Source organism: Perissodus microlepis, chromosome 23 (genome assembly GCF_051167445.1).
Source record: "Perissodus microlepis isolate ML-2025 ecotype Zambia chromosome 23, ASM5116744v1, whole genome shotgun sequence".
NCBI classification, from domain to species: Eukaryota; Metazoa; Chordata; class Actinopteri; order Cichliformes; family Cichlidae; genus Perissodus; species Perissodus microlepis.
The window spans coordinates 21,443,793-21,457,995 of record NC_140482.1 but is presented as its reverse complement, the minus strand read 5'-3'; the positions used below and the strand labels follow the sequence as shown (position 1 = coordinate 21,457,995).

Here is a 14,203-nt window from a genome sequence, read left to right as displayed (position 1 = left end):
TGTAATATGAATGTGCTCATATGTCCACTTTTTCACCTTGTATTCAGCAAATGTGCATTTGTGTGTGTCACACTGATGAACATGTTTGCTTCACAGGTGTGGAGCACCATCAGCCCCTCAGTGTGGCCCACCAGTCCAGGGAGAGGACCACTGTAAGTATAACAGTCAAGGTTTATTATTTTTTGTCTTTCAATTGAAATCCTCACAAAGTTAAGGTTATTCCAAGAGTGTTTTCATCATCTCTCAGTAATATTGATCCCTAAAAGACCGCTTTCTTCTTATTGGCTACCCCTCACCTGGATTCCCGTGTGATTCCCATGTGTGCCTTTTTATTTTGGGGTTACTGCCTTCCTATAAGCTCAAATCATTCTGGCTATTCTCCTCTGACCTCTAACATCAACAAGGCATCTTTACCCGCTTGCTGGATATTTTCTTTTTTTCAGACCATTCTCTGTAAACACTACTGATGGTTGCTTGGAAAATTAGATCAAATCAGCAACCATGCCTCATTTAGAGTCACTTAAATCACTTTTCATCCCCATTCTGATGCCCAGTTTGAGCTTCAGCAGCTTGATCATATCTACAGACCTAAATGCACTGAGTTGCTCCAATGTAATTTGCTGCTTTTGCATTAACAAACAGTTGAACAGTTCTATCTAACAAAGTGGCTGGTTAGTGCATTTTCTGTACGACTTTAGGCCATGGCGTCTTCATATTTTGTTTTGTTTTTGGGCTTTCTTCTCTTTTTTTGCATGTCTGCTTTTCTCTCTCTCCATAATCATTTTGTCTTGCATGCTTGCTTCTGTCCTTGTGTCAGTCTCGACAGAGAAAATCTGTGAGTATAGACATCAAAAGTGTAAAAATCGTTTACATTTTACCCTTAAAAACACACTTATGATGTGCAGCAACGAGCGACGCAGCTCATTCAAACGATTTCAGCCAAATTCTGTTTCGTGTTCCTTTCATTTCATTCCTAAAGATTATTAAATCAAACAGAAATAATAATAATCCAATGTTCATGTGGTTCATTTGGCATATTTATAAAGACAACAATGTTCTTAGATATGTTCGGTTAAATCAAAACACACACGTACACAGACAGTCTGTTTGTGTTTGAGCCACAAATAAACACATTGCATTTTTACTCCATCCTGTCTCAACTTTTCATTTCTCCATCTGCTTGTCATGCCTGTTTTCCATCCTGAACATCTTCCACCTACCCTGCATGCCTTTCCTCCCTGTTGTCATGGTCACGGTCAAGAGCCCCACAAGGGCGGTTGTATTAAAGATGGCAGTGCAGCGTCGGGGGTTCGATCGCGAGCCCCCCCGGCCCAGCTCTGCCTGTAGCCTTAAACGGAGCCCCCTCGTACAGGCGGAGCTCTGCGAGGCCCGTCCCTCCTCCGCGTGCTCACGCCCATCACCTCTGTCTAAGAAATGGGTGGAGAAGGTAAAGTGAGGGTGGGGGATAAAAGCAAGGGTTGAGGGGTGGCAGTGACCAGCATGTGCATGCCTCAGCCTGCATCTCAACTCTGCTGTGTGTCTGTTAATCCAGGAGAGAGCGTACCGGAGCCCCGAGAAGAAGTCGTCCCTCCCCAGGCCGGCCAAGTCTCTGACACGCCACATCCCGGCTGCTGAACAGGAGGACAACAGCACCCCCTCCAGGCCAACCTGTAAGAATCTCCACGGTCCAAAACCTTCAGATTGTTTGCTTCCCAGATTAATTGCTTCTTTACTCACCAGATTATTTGTATTATACTTTAACTCCCAACACCTTCCACTTCCCACCTGCTGTTTTACCCCTGATTTTCCCTTTTTATTCCCTTCTTCTGTAAAGCGTTCCGAACAGCGGACACCAGGTCTGGAAGAGCCCCTAGTATGGCAGGTAGAACACCTAGTAGATCCTTTTAGACCTTTCACACCATCTTCATCGACATCTGTTTATTAGTTTATACTGTTTATTTATGCTTGTTTGCTTTAATAACTATAAGATAAGGACTTATATTTTCCATAGAAGAGAGCATCATCCCTTCATCCCTGCAGTAATACAGAGAAAACCCCAACGATCAGATGAACCCCTATGAGAAAGGTTTTGGCAACAGTGGGAAGGAAAACTCTCTTTTAACAGGAAGAAACCTCAGGCAGAGCTTGGCTCAGGGAGGGACAGTAATCTGCACAAAAGTTTAAGGTCACTTGATTTTGAAAGAAAAGCATATTTGTTTTTGTGTAACAAACATGAACTGGATTGGAAATGTTGCAAATGGCAACAGATATCTCTGTTTCTTTCTCAGTGGCCAGCCTTGTTTACCTCATGCAAGTTTAATGGGGCTGGATCATCAGAAAACTCTCATCCAAATGGTTAAAAATGCAATGAATCTGGCCTTTTGGGTGTCCGGAAAGAGGTTTTCATTCAACAGTGTGTACTACCCTTTTCATAAACAAGCACAATTCAGCTGTTCTGGGTATCATTTAATCAAACCGCCAGCTGAAAACTTGTCAGGTCTGTGGATGCACTTGTCTTATTGCCTGGTTTTGTACCAGGATCTCCTCTTTCTCCTCCTCTGGTACAAAGCCATCTTGCCCTGTTCCGAGAAGGGTCGGAGATGTCCCCCTTTATGTGAGACTTGACTTCTCGTCCACATGCATCGAGACAGTGTCCCATATTTTGAGTAGCTCTACTGTACCAAAAAAGTAAATAGATTTGATTTTATTTATTTATTTCCCCAAGAAATTCAAAGAGGGTAATCACACAGTACAGCAGCTGAAGTAATGTTTGATACAGGTGATCCTTAAGACCAGAAAAACTGCTTGTAAGAAGTTAAATTTAGTATGTTTGTGCCTTCCACAATGGGCTGCTGGAACATGAGACTGATCAAGTGACCTCATATGTTAGCACAACACTTTGCAGTTCTGTGCAAAAGTCTTGAGCCACCCCTCATTTCTTTATATTTTACTTCCAAGGTGCCAGACTTTTTTGTAATTCTTTTAAAGTGCTCTTGAGCAATAGTCCTCCAGGCTTTCCTAAGCTCTTGGACATTAGACACGCTTTTTATTTTTTCAAACGATGCCCTATGACATCACAATGATGCCATAAAGACTTGCAAAACCACACACCGCATGAATGTATCCAAAAATCTCAGGTTTTTACAGCTTATAGAAGCCAATTTTAGTATGTTAGTGCTTTAAGGTCATAGTTCAAAGGTCAGGGTGACACAAATTGGGAAAAAGCTTTAGTTTCCATTGGAAACAGGTATTTATAAAGCGTGTCTAAATAGGCTTTATCCACCCTGCAGTTATCTTATCAGAAAAGCAGGTGTGGATCACAGCAACAGGTGTGTTTGTTGTTCTGATGTAGGATAAAATCTTATTGGTTCTTCCCCGGTAACGCAGCAACAAGCCACCAGCAGCTAAATGAATTCAGCTGCCTGTGTTTGTGCTTTCAGGCTCCTCGGCAAACACTTGTGTGTGATCTTGGCTGTTTGCTTAGGTGGAAACTGAGCAGGTCTTTTTCAGTGCTGTGTTTCTCCTCCATCATCATCATCATAAGAAGCAGATGAAGGATCACTCCTCTCTATCCAATAGTTTGAAGGTTTTCTTTTCATTCCTCCTCCTTCGTCTTCTCATTACTGCCCTCTCTTCTCTTAAGGTACAGACTCGGCGCGTTCCCGATCAGTCCACAGTGGCGCCTCCACCCCGGGCTCCTCCGCCGTCACACCCGGCACGCCCCCTAGCTACTCCTGCCGCACGCCCGGCTCGCGCACCCCGGGCAGCCACACGCCCAAGTCCTTCAGCGTCCTCCAGGAGAAGAAGGTGGCGGTGATCCGAACCCCACCCAAATCTCCATCCTCTGTCCAGCGGCAGCTGAAGGTCATCAATCAGCCTCTGCCTGACCTGAAGAATGTGAAGTCCAAGATCGGCTCCACCTCCAACATTAAGCATCAGCCGAAGGGCGGACAGGTAACAAGCAGTCCTGAGACACAGAGTGACTTTTGTCTTTGCAGCACACAGAAATACAGGAAAACATCTGCAGGTAGAAAAAGCACAGATTTCCATAGATTAATGATTTCTGTCCTTATAAGTATTATGTGTGTACATAATTCTGCCACATGGGGGCAGTAAAGTACACATTTTAAAATAAAAAAGGCTGCACAAGACTTTAAACTGCAAACCAATCACGATTTCACAGCTGTTTTTAACTTGAATTATTGTCAGTTCTTTGTATTATTTCCCTCAGTCAAAACATTTGACTATTTTTAAGAGATTTTTTAAATCCATCCTTTTGTCTATTATCATGAGTCAGTATTACTGGATGCTCTGTGAGTGTCAGAGTGTAGAAAAATCTTAAACAGCTCCTGCAAACCAGTAAAAAAAAAATAGGAAGCTTTAAAAGGATGGGTTTTTATCTCCTTTTTCTCTCTATAGAGATGTCATAAAATGCTCAAATAGTCTCCTCATGCTCTGCGTTTGCTCTCGCTCACTGTCTGGTGTGCCTCTAACCCACCGTCTGTGTGTCTGCCTCCCTCCGACTGTCCTCTGCCCTCTCCCTGTCCACCGTCATCTCCATCAGTCTGGATGAATCCTCATCAGCTGCATCCTTTCCCCTCTTCCTCCGTCTTCCTCCTCTTTCTTTCCCAACAATTTTCTCCCCGGTGACCTTCAGCTCTCCCAAAGTTTTTTTGTTTTGTTTTTGTAACATAAAGCCTTCCTCCTAAGAAAACACCGCCTCCAAGGAGCAGCCAGCCTGCAAAAGCATTTGCCCCTGAGGGAGCTGCTTTCGTCACTGTGCAGGATTTTCCCTTCCAGCTCTGGGTATTAATAATTTCAAGCGTGCAGAATTACCTATGGAGGAGTCACATCAAGGTCACAGCATAAAAATATATCATCTCTCTTCCTTTTATCCACCCTTGACTTTCAGAAAAAGATGTCTTTTAGGAACCTACGAGATAAAAATTTTAGAGGATCTCAAGGTGGCCAAGCTGTTAGAATAACTGAGAGATGTTCCTTTGCACTGACGTACCTCACACATAAAATAACACATGGACTGCATGCAGATAGGAGACAGAAACCATCTCCTTGCTAATCTTTGGGGTGTAACTGATCATTTTAATGTCCCCACAGTGCTGTGTTGGTGAGGTCATTAACCCTGTGATATATGGAGGTGGAGTCGATTCACTGCCAGCTCTCCTTACTTCTTTGGGGAGAAAAGTGACAGAGGGACAGAAATTTTTAATGAGGCTCGGTGACGCACGGCTTAGCGGAGCAGCACAGGAGCGCAGACAGATATATACACCAGAAACATTAGAGGACCATTTTCTATCTTTTCATATTAGCTTCTGCTCACAGAGAAGCTTTTCTTCCACACAAAATCACTCTATTTAGACTGAAGTCTACAGGAGCTAGAATGACTCATGGGTCAGTGTTAAGTGGCTCATTCCTCTGAAAATGGTCCGGTACAAGGACTGGACTCAAAACTAAAGAAACACTTTAAGAGACCTGAAAATAGTAAATGTGGTATTTCTGTTTTCAGTATTGTGATTTTCCGAGTTTACATAATTAGTTCATGTTTTTAAAATAAACCAAACAGGGCCGTCATTGGGTTCAGTTCATTCGCTCTGTCATTGGTCGACCTTGCAGAAAGGCTGAAACCTCTGAGCTGAAACAGCCACAGAAGGAATGAGAAAGATAACCTCTAAACACAGCACATGTTGTTATATGTGAGAATAACTCAACATCAGAGCTGTCGGAAGAATCCAGGTCAGTTCAGTGGAGACTGAAGGAGGAGGCTGGTTCTCACAGCTCTCATGTGTTTTCCCTGAACCCCTTTTTCTCTTTTTCCTTTCTCTTTATTGTTTGTCTTCACCTTCTGAGTCTTTGAACTGCAGCACAGTCCCCCTTTTTATTATTTTATTTTATTTTTGCTGTACAAGCAACACAAAGGATGATGGACAAAGCAGAAACACTCTCACTGGTTGTGTTAAATCCAATTTATTACTGTTTACTGGGTTTTTACTAATGCAGGGGAAAAATACGTTTTCTTGTTTTCTATTTGCAGATTTGATCCTCATCATATTTATAACATCTTGATCTTTTTATTGAGCATCAGTCTGAGCATCTCTCAGGAAAGAAACTCAATTTTTCAGTTTTTCTTACTCACAGTGAGGCTTAACTTGACCAGTGAGATTATTTCTGCCTCCAGGACAGCTCTGCGAATAACACAAATTTGTCCTCTGTAAAAGATTCTTGGAAGGTCATTTCTTGGGCGTGACTGCAGTCTCAGTTACAACATACGAGTCGAGCAGTTTGTAACACCACTGTCTGGGGTTCTTGCACCTTTTTATCCTGGTCATTATAGACTGTATATAAAAAGCCGACTCTGAAACTGAAGCCAGACTGCATTCCTTCTAATGACCAGCAGGGGGGAGGGATTAGAAGGAAGTCAGATTGTAAAGAAACCTAGAAGACTATTGTCTATTATAAGTCTATAGTGACAAAGGGACAAAGCGAGAGACACTAAAGTGGGAATTAAACATTTGTATCACTGCTATTCTCAGAGCTGTATACACCACCACGAAGAAAAGCATTGTTAGTTCTAATGATGCACGCAAACAGACCCCGACCGCTCACTGCACACTTATCTAAATGAGGCACATACAGTGTTTTCTTTTTCTTTTTTATTATTATCATAATTATCCAATTTTATTTTAGGTTCACATTTTACACGAGAAGCTGGACTTCAGTCATATTCAGCCAAAGTGTGGCTCCAAGGATAATCTGAAGCACTCGCCCAAAGGAGGCAATGTATGTACGCCTTTCTCTCTCTCTTTTTTCTCTCTTTCTCTTATTTCTCTTTCTCTTTTTTCTCAGCTGGGGCTGTCGGAGCACTCTGTCATGCTACTATTATGTGTTCACGCATCTGTCATCTGTCCGTCTGCCAATACGTTGTTTCGGACAAGCAAAAGAGAAGGGGTTTATTTCCAAAGGTGTAGCACGCCCATGTTACTTTTCGTCAGTTAGCACTGTTTAGTGTTTAGTGTATAACAGGAAAGTTAGCATAGACTGGAAACTGGGGTGGAGGTGGGTTGCAAAGCAGCTTGCAGAGCTAGCTGTTGGTGGAAGATTTGATTTTTCTTTAATTTTTAAAAATTGTGGATGTTGCACACTGGGAAGTAAACTCTTTCGTGCGCTTCACGTTTGAGACTTGGTGCTAAACAGGGCCTTGATTTCTGCATAGGCTTCAGCCCATTTCATGCAGTCTGAATTCAAGCGCACTCGAGTTAAAGTGGGCATCGACAGACTGATGTAAACCTGGGACGCCTCTACAGGATTATTTTAAGCAGGAAAGTAGGAAGGGTTTTTTTTATTAAGCCCCTCGACTCCACGGCTGTGTGAGAGACCCTGTGTGTTCTGTCTGTTTGGGGTTTTTTTTAAAGAAAAAAGTCAACCTGTCATCCGCAGGTCATGATTCCAAGCGTTAAGCTGGACTTTAGCCACGTTAAGTCTAAATGTGGCTCCCTGGACAAAATCCAGCACGCGGCAGGCGGGGGAAATGTGAGTGACTTAGCAGAAAATCATCTCATCCAAGATCTGTCGTTCTTGATAACACTTCACATTAAGATGTGTGTGAGCCGTCCTCGTGGAGTGTGTTCGTCTTCATTAGCTGTATTTTGTGTCTCAGAAACAAAAACATTTACAATTGTATAATCTTTGTGCATTCACCTGGGCCACAACATACAGCATGTCTGCATAGTGCATATATTTCATAACATAAACCACTTCCCTCTGCAGCCTGCAAGGCTGTCAGTTTCTCTTGTTTACAATGCTCGCACTAATTCACATCACCCATGGACAATAAAGTTTAATTGAAGCACCTGCTCCCCGTAGCGTCACACAGTAGCGCCCGTGTTCTGTGTTTGTTTGATGTCTGCACCGTCACTGCTTGCGTTCATGTTAACCACCCCTCCAGGGATCTGACATCAGCCTCTCTGTGGCTTTTCTGTGGACTGCGGTTGATTGACTCACACCGCCTTTGTCTAGAGATTCATGTCATCTCACCACGTCCATTTTCTCTCTTTTTGAAACCTGTCGCTTTCATTTCATTGCATTTCATGCCTGTTATTTGTCGTTTATTCACATTCAAAGCAATTAAAGGTGAATTTGTGCAATGTGCCACTGCTCGCAGGTCCAAATCCAGACGAAGAAGATCGACCTGAGCCATGTCACCGCTAAATGTGGCTCCTTTTCCAACATCCACCACAGACCAGGTACTGTACAGCCACAGCTGGCCTTTTAGAAAAACTTAGAGAATTACATTAATTGTACAATGTATTTAAGGGCCTTTTCTTAAAGGAATTCTGAGACTAGTTGTCATTACCACATCTTTAATTGTCCTTGTTGAAAGAAGTTACTCGTACTATAAACTTTTAAAAACATTGGTGATATATATTCTTTATGTATATCTCACTGTAATCCACGAAATCTCCAGTTGAGCAAAAAATCCTTAGGCCCCCAATGGTTCTTATCTATATCTCAGACAATGACCATCATCATGTTGCCTAGCAACCACCTACCAACTACAGTTGGCACGATACCACTTTTTTATGTCCGATACCGATACCAATATCATAAATTTGGATATTGGCCGATACCGATATGAATCCGATACAGTGTTTTTTAATCAATAAAACTGTTTTTTTAATATCTTGCTGCATTTTGTATAAGTTCAAACTCAAGTTTAAAAAAAATAAAACACTAAAGCTATTCTGTTATACCTGTGTGCAAAAAATACACTGCACCCAAAATATTTCATAGTTCAGCAATATTGATCAATCTAATAAACTTAAACCTACTCCGTCCTCCCTATTCTGGTATTTTAAAGAGTAAGCAACCTAACTAATAGGGTTGCAAACTCCCAGCACAAAAAAAAAAATAGGGAACCACCCCCCACCTCATGATGCTTAATCAATGTAATCAACTTTAATTTGATGCAGTGTGAAAAAAATGCACAGAAATAAATTATTTTTCAAGAATAATTAAATAGATTCAACAGCTTTCTTCAACAGAACTGCAGACTGCACAGATGGTACCTTCCCAGAGGAAAAAGTACTATAGCTTACTAGGGTATATTAGACTTAACAGTTACTATATACAGTAATGGACTTCTATACATTTTACATCATATTAAAACTTTGGGTGTAAGATTCAGATAATTAATTATTAAAAGCTGGACATTTTAAATGACAATAAGAAAGAAAAGTATGTCTTTGTGCCCCCTTTTCCCTGTTCATGCACTATCGGCCCCCTGGCTAAACTTTGCTAGATCCGCCCCTGCACAGTTACCAGCCGTCAGCTACGTAGAAAAAGATCCTGGTGTAGAAAGTAATCTTAAATAAATTCTAACAACAGCTTATCAAGCTTAAACGTGCTGCTGTTGTTCAGCCGCTGGTTTCCTCTTTCTGGCATGAAGTGGGCCAAAAACAAAGAAGAGAGATGGACTCGCGACAGAAAAGCTGATCAGCTGATCATTGATCAGTTTCACGATTGAAGTAGCAACAGGAGAGAGAGGGAGAGAGAAGAGGCAGTCGCTCCATATATCGGTTGTTAAGCTTAACGCTGGAATGCTTTATAAACATTCAGAGATGAACTTACACACTTGCTTTATTTCTCTCTGGGATCACTTCCTCAGAGATGAAATGCCGGTTTGGTAGTGAGGCTACAAATATTCAACCAGACCACGGACAGGTCTCGCATGCCACAGCCGCTCTATCACGCGATCACTGCTCCGACGTGCTAAGGTTATGGGCCGAGTTATGCCATGTCGCAAGTTTTGTGAGGTGCTTTTTTGATATTTAATGGATCGGATTACATTTTTTTATTTCTCTCCGATATCTGATCCAGTAATTTAGGTCAGTATTGGACCAATACCTAATATCGGATCGGTCCATCTCTACTACCAACGAGTTAAAATGGCCCATTTGCAGCATTTATGCACCTATGACTCCTTATAAAAGCTTCGTATCATTTTAATTTAGTGGCAAAAACATCTAATTTATATCCACAGCAGTTGAATTATGCATGCAACTTATGATGTCTAAATGCTGCTTTGCAACTATCTAACAACACACTAAAATCGCAGACCAAACAATACTCCAGCATGCATTTAACTAGTATATATGATGTATGGAAAAAAGGAAGGCAACCTACTTGTACAAAGTATGTAAGGCTCTCTTCTTAAAGGAATGCTAAGACTAGTTGCTATTAGCTGATTTTGATTTGTCCTTATGGATATAAATGATTTCTGTGCCATTTAGAGCGTAACAAATGCTGTGTTTTATAGTAAATGTTGGATCATTAAAACCTTCCAGTATTGATATATGTTCCAATTCTCTTTATGTATATCCACTGTAATCCATGAAACCTCCAGCTGAGCAAACAAACCCGGTCCCTGATTGTTCTTATCTATAGCACATCATCACATTGCCTAGCAACCTCCGACCAGCAAGCTAAAATGGCCCATTTGTAGTATGCAACTAAAACTCCTTATAAAAGCATTGTATCGTTTTAATTTCAGGACTGTGCGCTCACATTTATATCCACAGGAGTTGGATTATGCATGGTATATACTAATGTCTTTGTTGCCTAACAACCACCAAGCAACAAACTAAAATCCCAAACAATGCTGTAACACAGCGGTCCCCAACCTTTTTTGCGCCACGGACCGGTTTATGCCCGACAATATTTTCACAGACCGGCCTTTAAGGTGTCGCGGATAAATACAACAAAATAAAACTAGTACTGGTACCGAAAAAAAGAAGATTTATTTATAACACACGTGAAAAGACCCAGGAAAACCGAGTAAACGATAAAAACGATAACAAAATAACGCTGAAAACCGATAAAAACCCTGAAAACTATACATTTCACACCTGAGCCTCAACTCTCGCGGCCCGGTACCAAACGACTCACGGACCGGTACCGGTCCGAGGCCCGGGGGTTGGGGACCGCTGCTGTAACATTTTTAAAAAAGGGCAACCAGCAAAGTACTCCATAACTAAATTTGATGAGACATTGACAACTCGTCAAGTACATCAGATCTGGATGCTAATTTCTTTTGTGCTTTTATTTTCTTGATTTAGGAAATTTGAAGTCTTAAGAATCAAATGTTGCTGTCAATTCTGTGGGGAGTTGTGGGGAGAGAAATACCGATGGAGTTTGTTGTCCAACTGATGTAGAACAAAGCACCAGGATTAGAGTTTCTCCTATTTTGGTAGTTTTTCACTGAAACGCTACAAATGTTTGTGCAGCACACATACTCCTCCACAAATAGCCGGTTTCTGGGCTGACTGAAGGTGGTTGGAAGGTTTTATCATGTTGCCCAATCCTATTAGGAACTTAATGTGAAGACGCTGCTTGATTCCACACAACTATCAGCTGTGCTGCTGCTCTGCTACATGTGCTGCAGGCAGCCCGGATGGAGTCAGAGCTGCTCTGCTGGACAAACTATGACGATTTCTAAATGATCCCAAACGTCTTTTACCACATTACACAATTATAAGACGATTTAAGCCACTGTCACACAGCATGAAAGTTTAAATTTTACTCTTTTAGCAGTTGGAGAATGCAGTTGGTCACCATCCATTTTATAATAGAGGCAGATCCACATATTGTTATTTTATATTACATGCTTGTCTTTAACTTACAGTGCAGCACATAGTTCAGTGGCTGTGGGTTGCACAAAAGGAGTCAGAAATTCCACGTAGATCAACATAAAGATGTCAAACTGTTTGTCTTTTTTTTTTTTTTTAAAAACAAGGCCCAATAACACCAGTGTTTGAGCGAAAGTCTGTTCTTGTCAAATTAGTTTTGATTTAGTAAAAACATATGTATTTCCTTTAATCGTAGCAATAATCTGATTGATATTTCTTAATTTCATCTGTCATCTGTCCACTTACAGCTTCAGTTTTGCCCCCATAATGTCACCATTTCAATGATATTTACAAGAAAGTGTCAAAGCAGGAAATTGAATATTGCATCCAGTCTAACATGGTACTATATAAACTGTATAAATCAGGTCAAAGCTGGCACTTGTGCCTTTTTCAGGCTGTGCAGTGTGCAGACTGAGATTTTTTTTGCCCTGAGCATTGCCTAGGAGAAGTGATGTCCTGCAGGCGAGCAATTCCTCGTGGGTTTAACACTTCTCTTCTCCTCCTTGCTGTCCTGTTCCCAGGGGGAGGACATGTGCGTATCGACAATGTGAAGCTGGACTTCAAAGAGAAGGCCCACGCCAAGGTCGGCTCTCTGGAGAACGCCAGCCACACTCCTGGAGGCGGGAACATAATGGTAAAAGGAAGCCTCTTTTTATACCAAATGTCACTGTCAGTTCACGTTAAAGAGGAAAAAGAGCGCTGACCTAAACCGTCTTCCCCTGCTCACCAGATCGAGAGCCACAAGCTGAATTTCCGGGATTCGGCCAAAGCTCGGGTGGACCACGGTGCGGAAATCATCGTCACCCACTCCCCTGGCATCGAGACGGGAGGCACCTCTCCTCGCCTGTCCTCCTCCGGCAGCATCAACCTCCTGGAGTCGCCCCAGCTCTCCACGCTGGCCCAGGATGTCACCGCTGCCCTGGCCAAGCAGGGCTTATGAGCCAGCTGCCTCTGCTTAGGAAAAATACAAATCCACACCATCACCCCTCCTTTTCCCATCGTTCCCATCACAAGCTTCCAGTGTTTAACGTAACCCCCACAGTTGTAGCTGGTTGACCGTCTCATCCAATCAACGATCCCTCCGGCCCTTCCAAGCGGGATTTAAAAAAACTGAATTCTTCATAAATCTTCATCGACACTCCCCGTCTGTCGGTCTGCTTTTTATCCTCTCATTCACTCAAACGTGGACTGTTCTGTTTTAGATAAGCTGAATGCCAAGGTTCAAGTGGTTCAAGAAGGTGGTTTTACGATTGTACAGGATTTTTCTTTGGTCCTTTTTCTGTTCATCTTTACTTCTTTTTCTTTGGTGCGTTGAAAAACACCAACACATTCCCACTCGCACGGGGCTAAAAATTTCAAGTTGGACCGTGACGTCCATTCAGAATTTATACGGTACTGAATGCAAGATATAGCTACTAGACAGTAGGTGCTAGTCTTAAAGATAAGCGAGAGACTTAACTGACCTGCAAAAGAATGGCTGATGAGCATGTCTGCAAAAAAACAACATAAAAAAGAAAAGCGTGTGACATGAACTTTTCTTTGTTGCGTTTGTTGGATTTCCTGAATTGTGCTGAATTGTTGGACAAACTTGTGTTCTCTTGTTTTCTTTTTATATATAAATATATAAAAAATATATGTCACTGTAGTTGGAAGTATTTACAGTTTTGTACGTTCCCTGTGGCTGCTCTGGCTTATTAGCATTTAAATGTGGATAACCATTGCAGCTCTGTCGAGTCGGGCGCTAAAAGGCTAGCTTTCCAATAGATTTTTGTGTTTTAGTTTCTTCTCTCGTCAGCCGTCGGGCTGCGCCGCCCCTTCCACCCTCTCTTCTTTTTATTTTCTGGTTTTACATTAGCGCTGTGGTTTTTATTAGGCTACAACAATGCTATTATGCTGGCATGGCAAATAAATGATAAATAAATTAGATCTATTTGGAGCGATCTTCGACTTTTCTGTGTGGGTGTAAAATGGCCCGGGTGCATTCTAGCACACGGGCCCCTGTGACCTTGCTCCTTTTGCAAAGACTGGGTTGTGTAGTGTATTTGAGTGGGTAAAAGCCCCGAATTTTGTTTTAAAAAGTGTTAAGTGTGAAGCTTTATATGAAAACATTCCATTTGAAAGAAGTTTTTGAACGTTTGCAGAGATAAAGAAGGTGAAGAATGGGAATAATACCCCACAAACCTGCAGCTTTTAGAAGTTTTTTTTTTAAAAAAAAAAGAATAAAAAAATGTTCTAGCATATTCTCTGCTCACCATTATGAGACTCCCCCCCCCACCACCACCTCCCCTCCTGATGTCACCTACCCTTCCAGTGTTTTTCTGTGCTTCCTATATCTCTCTCCTCCCCCTCTTTGCCTGTGTAAGTGTATTTAAAAAAAAAGATTTAAAAAAATTGTAGATGTGTGCACACTTTCCGGTGTTTGAGACGTACTGATGACAAAATGCTCCTACAGGATGATGGCAACAACAAAAATAAAGAAATAAAAGAAATAAAAAACTGGTTCA

The 14,203-nt window shown here is 41.8% G+C and overlaps 1 protein-coding gene across 10 annotated transcripts in view; it reads left to right on the top strand.

Annotated features, from left to right (window-relative positions):
• The window catches only part of LOC146361389 (uncharacterized), a 77,290-nt gene extending 63,087 nt beyond the window's left edge, over positions 1–14,203 (top strand). For 5 of the 10 annotated variants that reach the window (XM_084920500.1, XM_084920498.1, XM_084920492.1 and 2 more), the window contains 9 exons: positions 97–152; positions 1,553–1,670; positions 1,835–1,882; positions 3,644–3,954; positions 6,703–6,795; positions 7,453–7,545; positions 8,177–8,258; positions 12,221–12,333; positions 12,430–14,203. In XM_084920500.1, coding sequence (XP_084776626.1) covers positions 97–152; positions 1,553–1,670; positions 1,835–1,882; positions 3,644–3,954; positions 6,703–6,795; positions 7,453–7,545; positions 8,177–8,258; positions 12,221–12,333; positions 12,430–12,639 — 1,124 coding nt within the window. In that variant the 3' untranslated portion in view covers positions 12,640–14,203. The remainder of the gene's footprint in view (positions 1–96; positions 153–1,552; positions 1,671–1,834; positions 1,883–3,643; positions 3,955–6,702; positions 6,796–7,452; positions 7,546–8,176; positions 8,259–12,220; positions 12,334–12,429) is intronic. The other 5 variants (XM_084920494.1, XM_084920495.1, XM_084920496.1 and 2 more) reach the window with 5 other exon arrangements.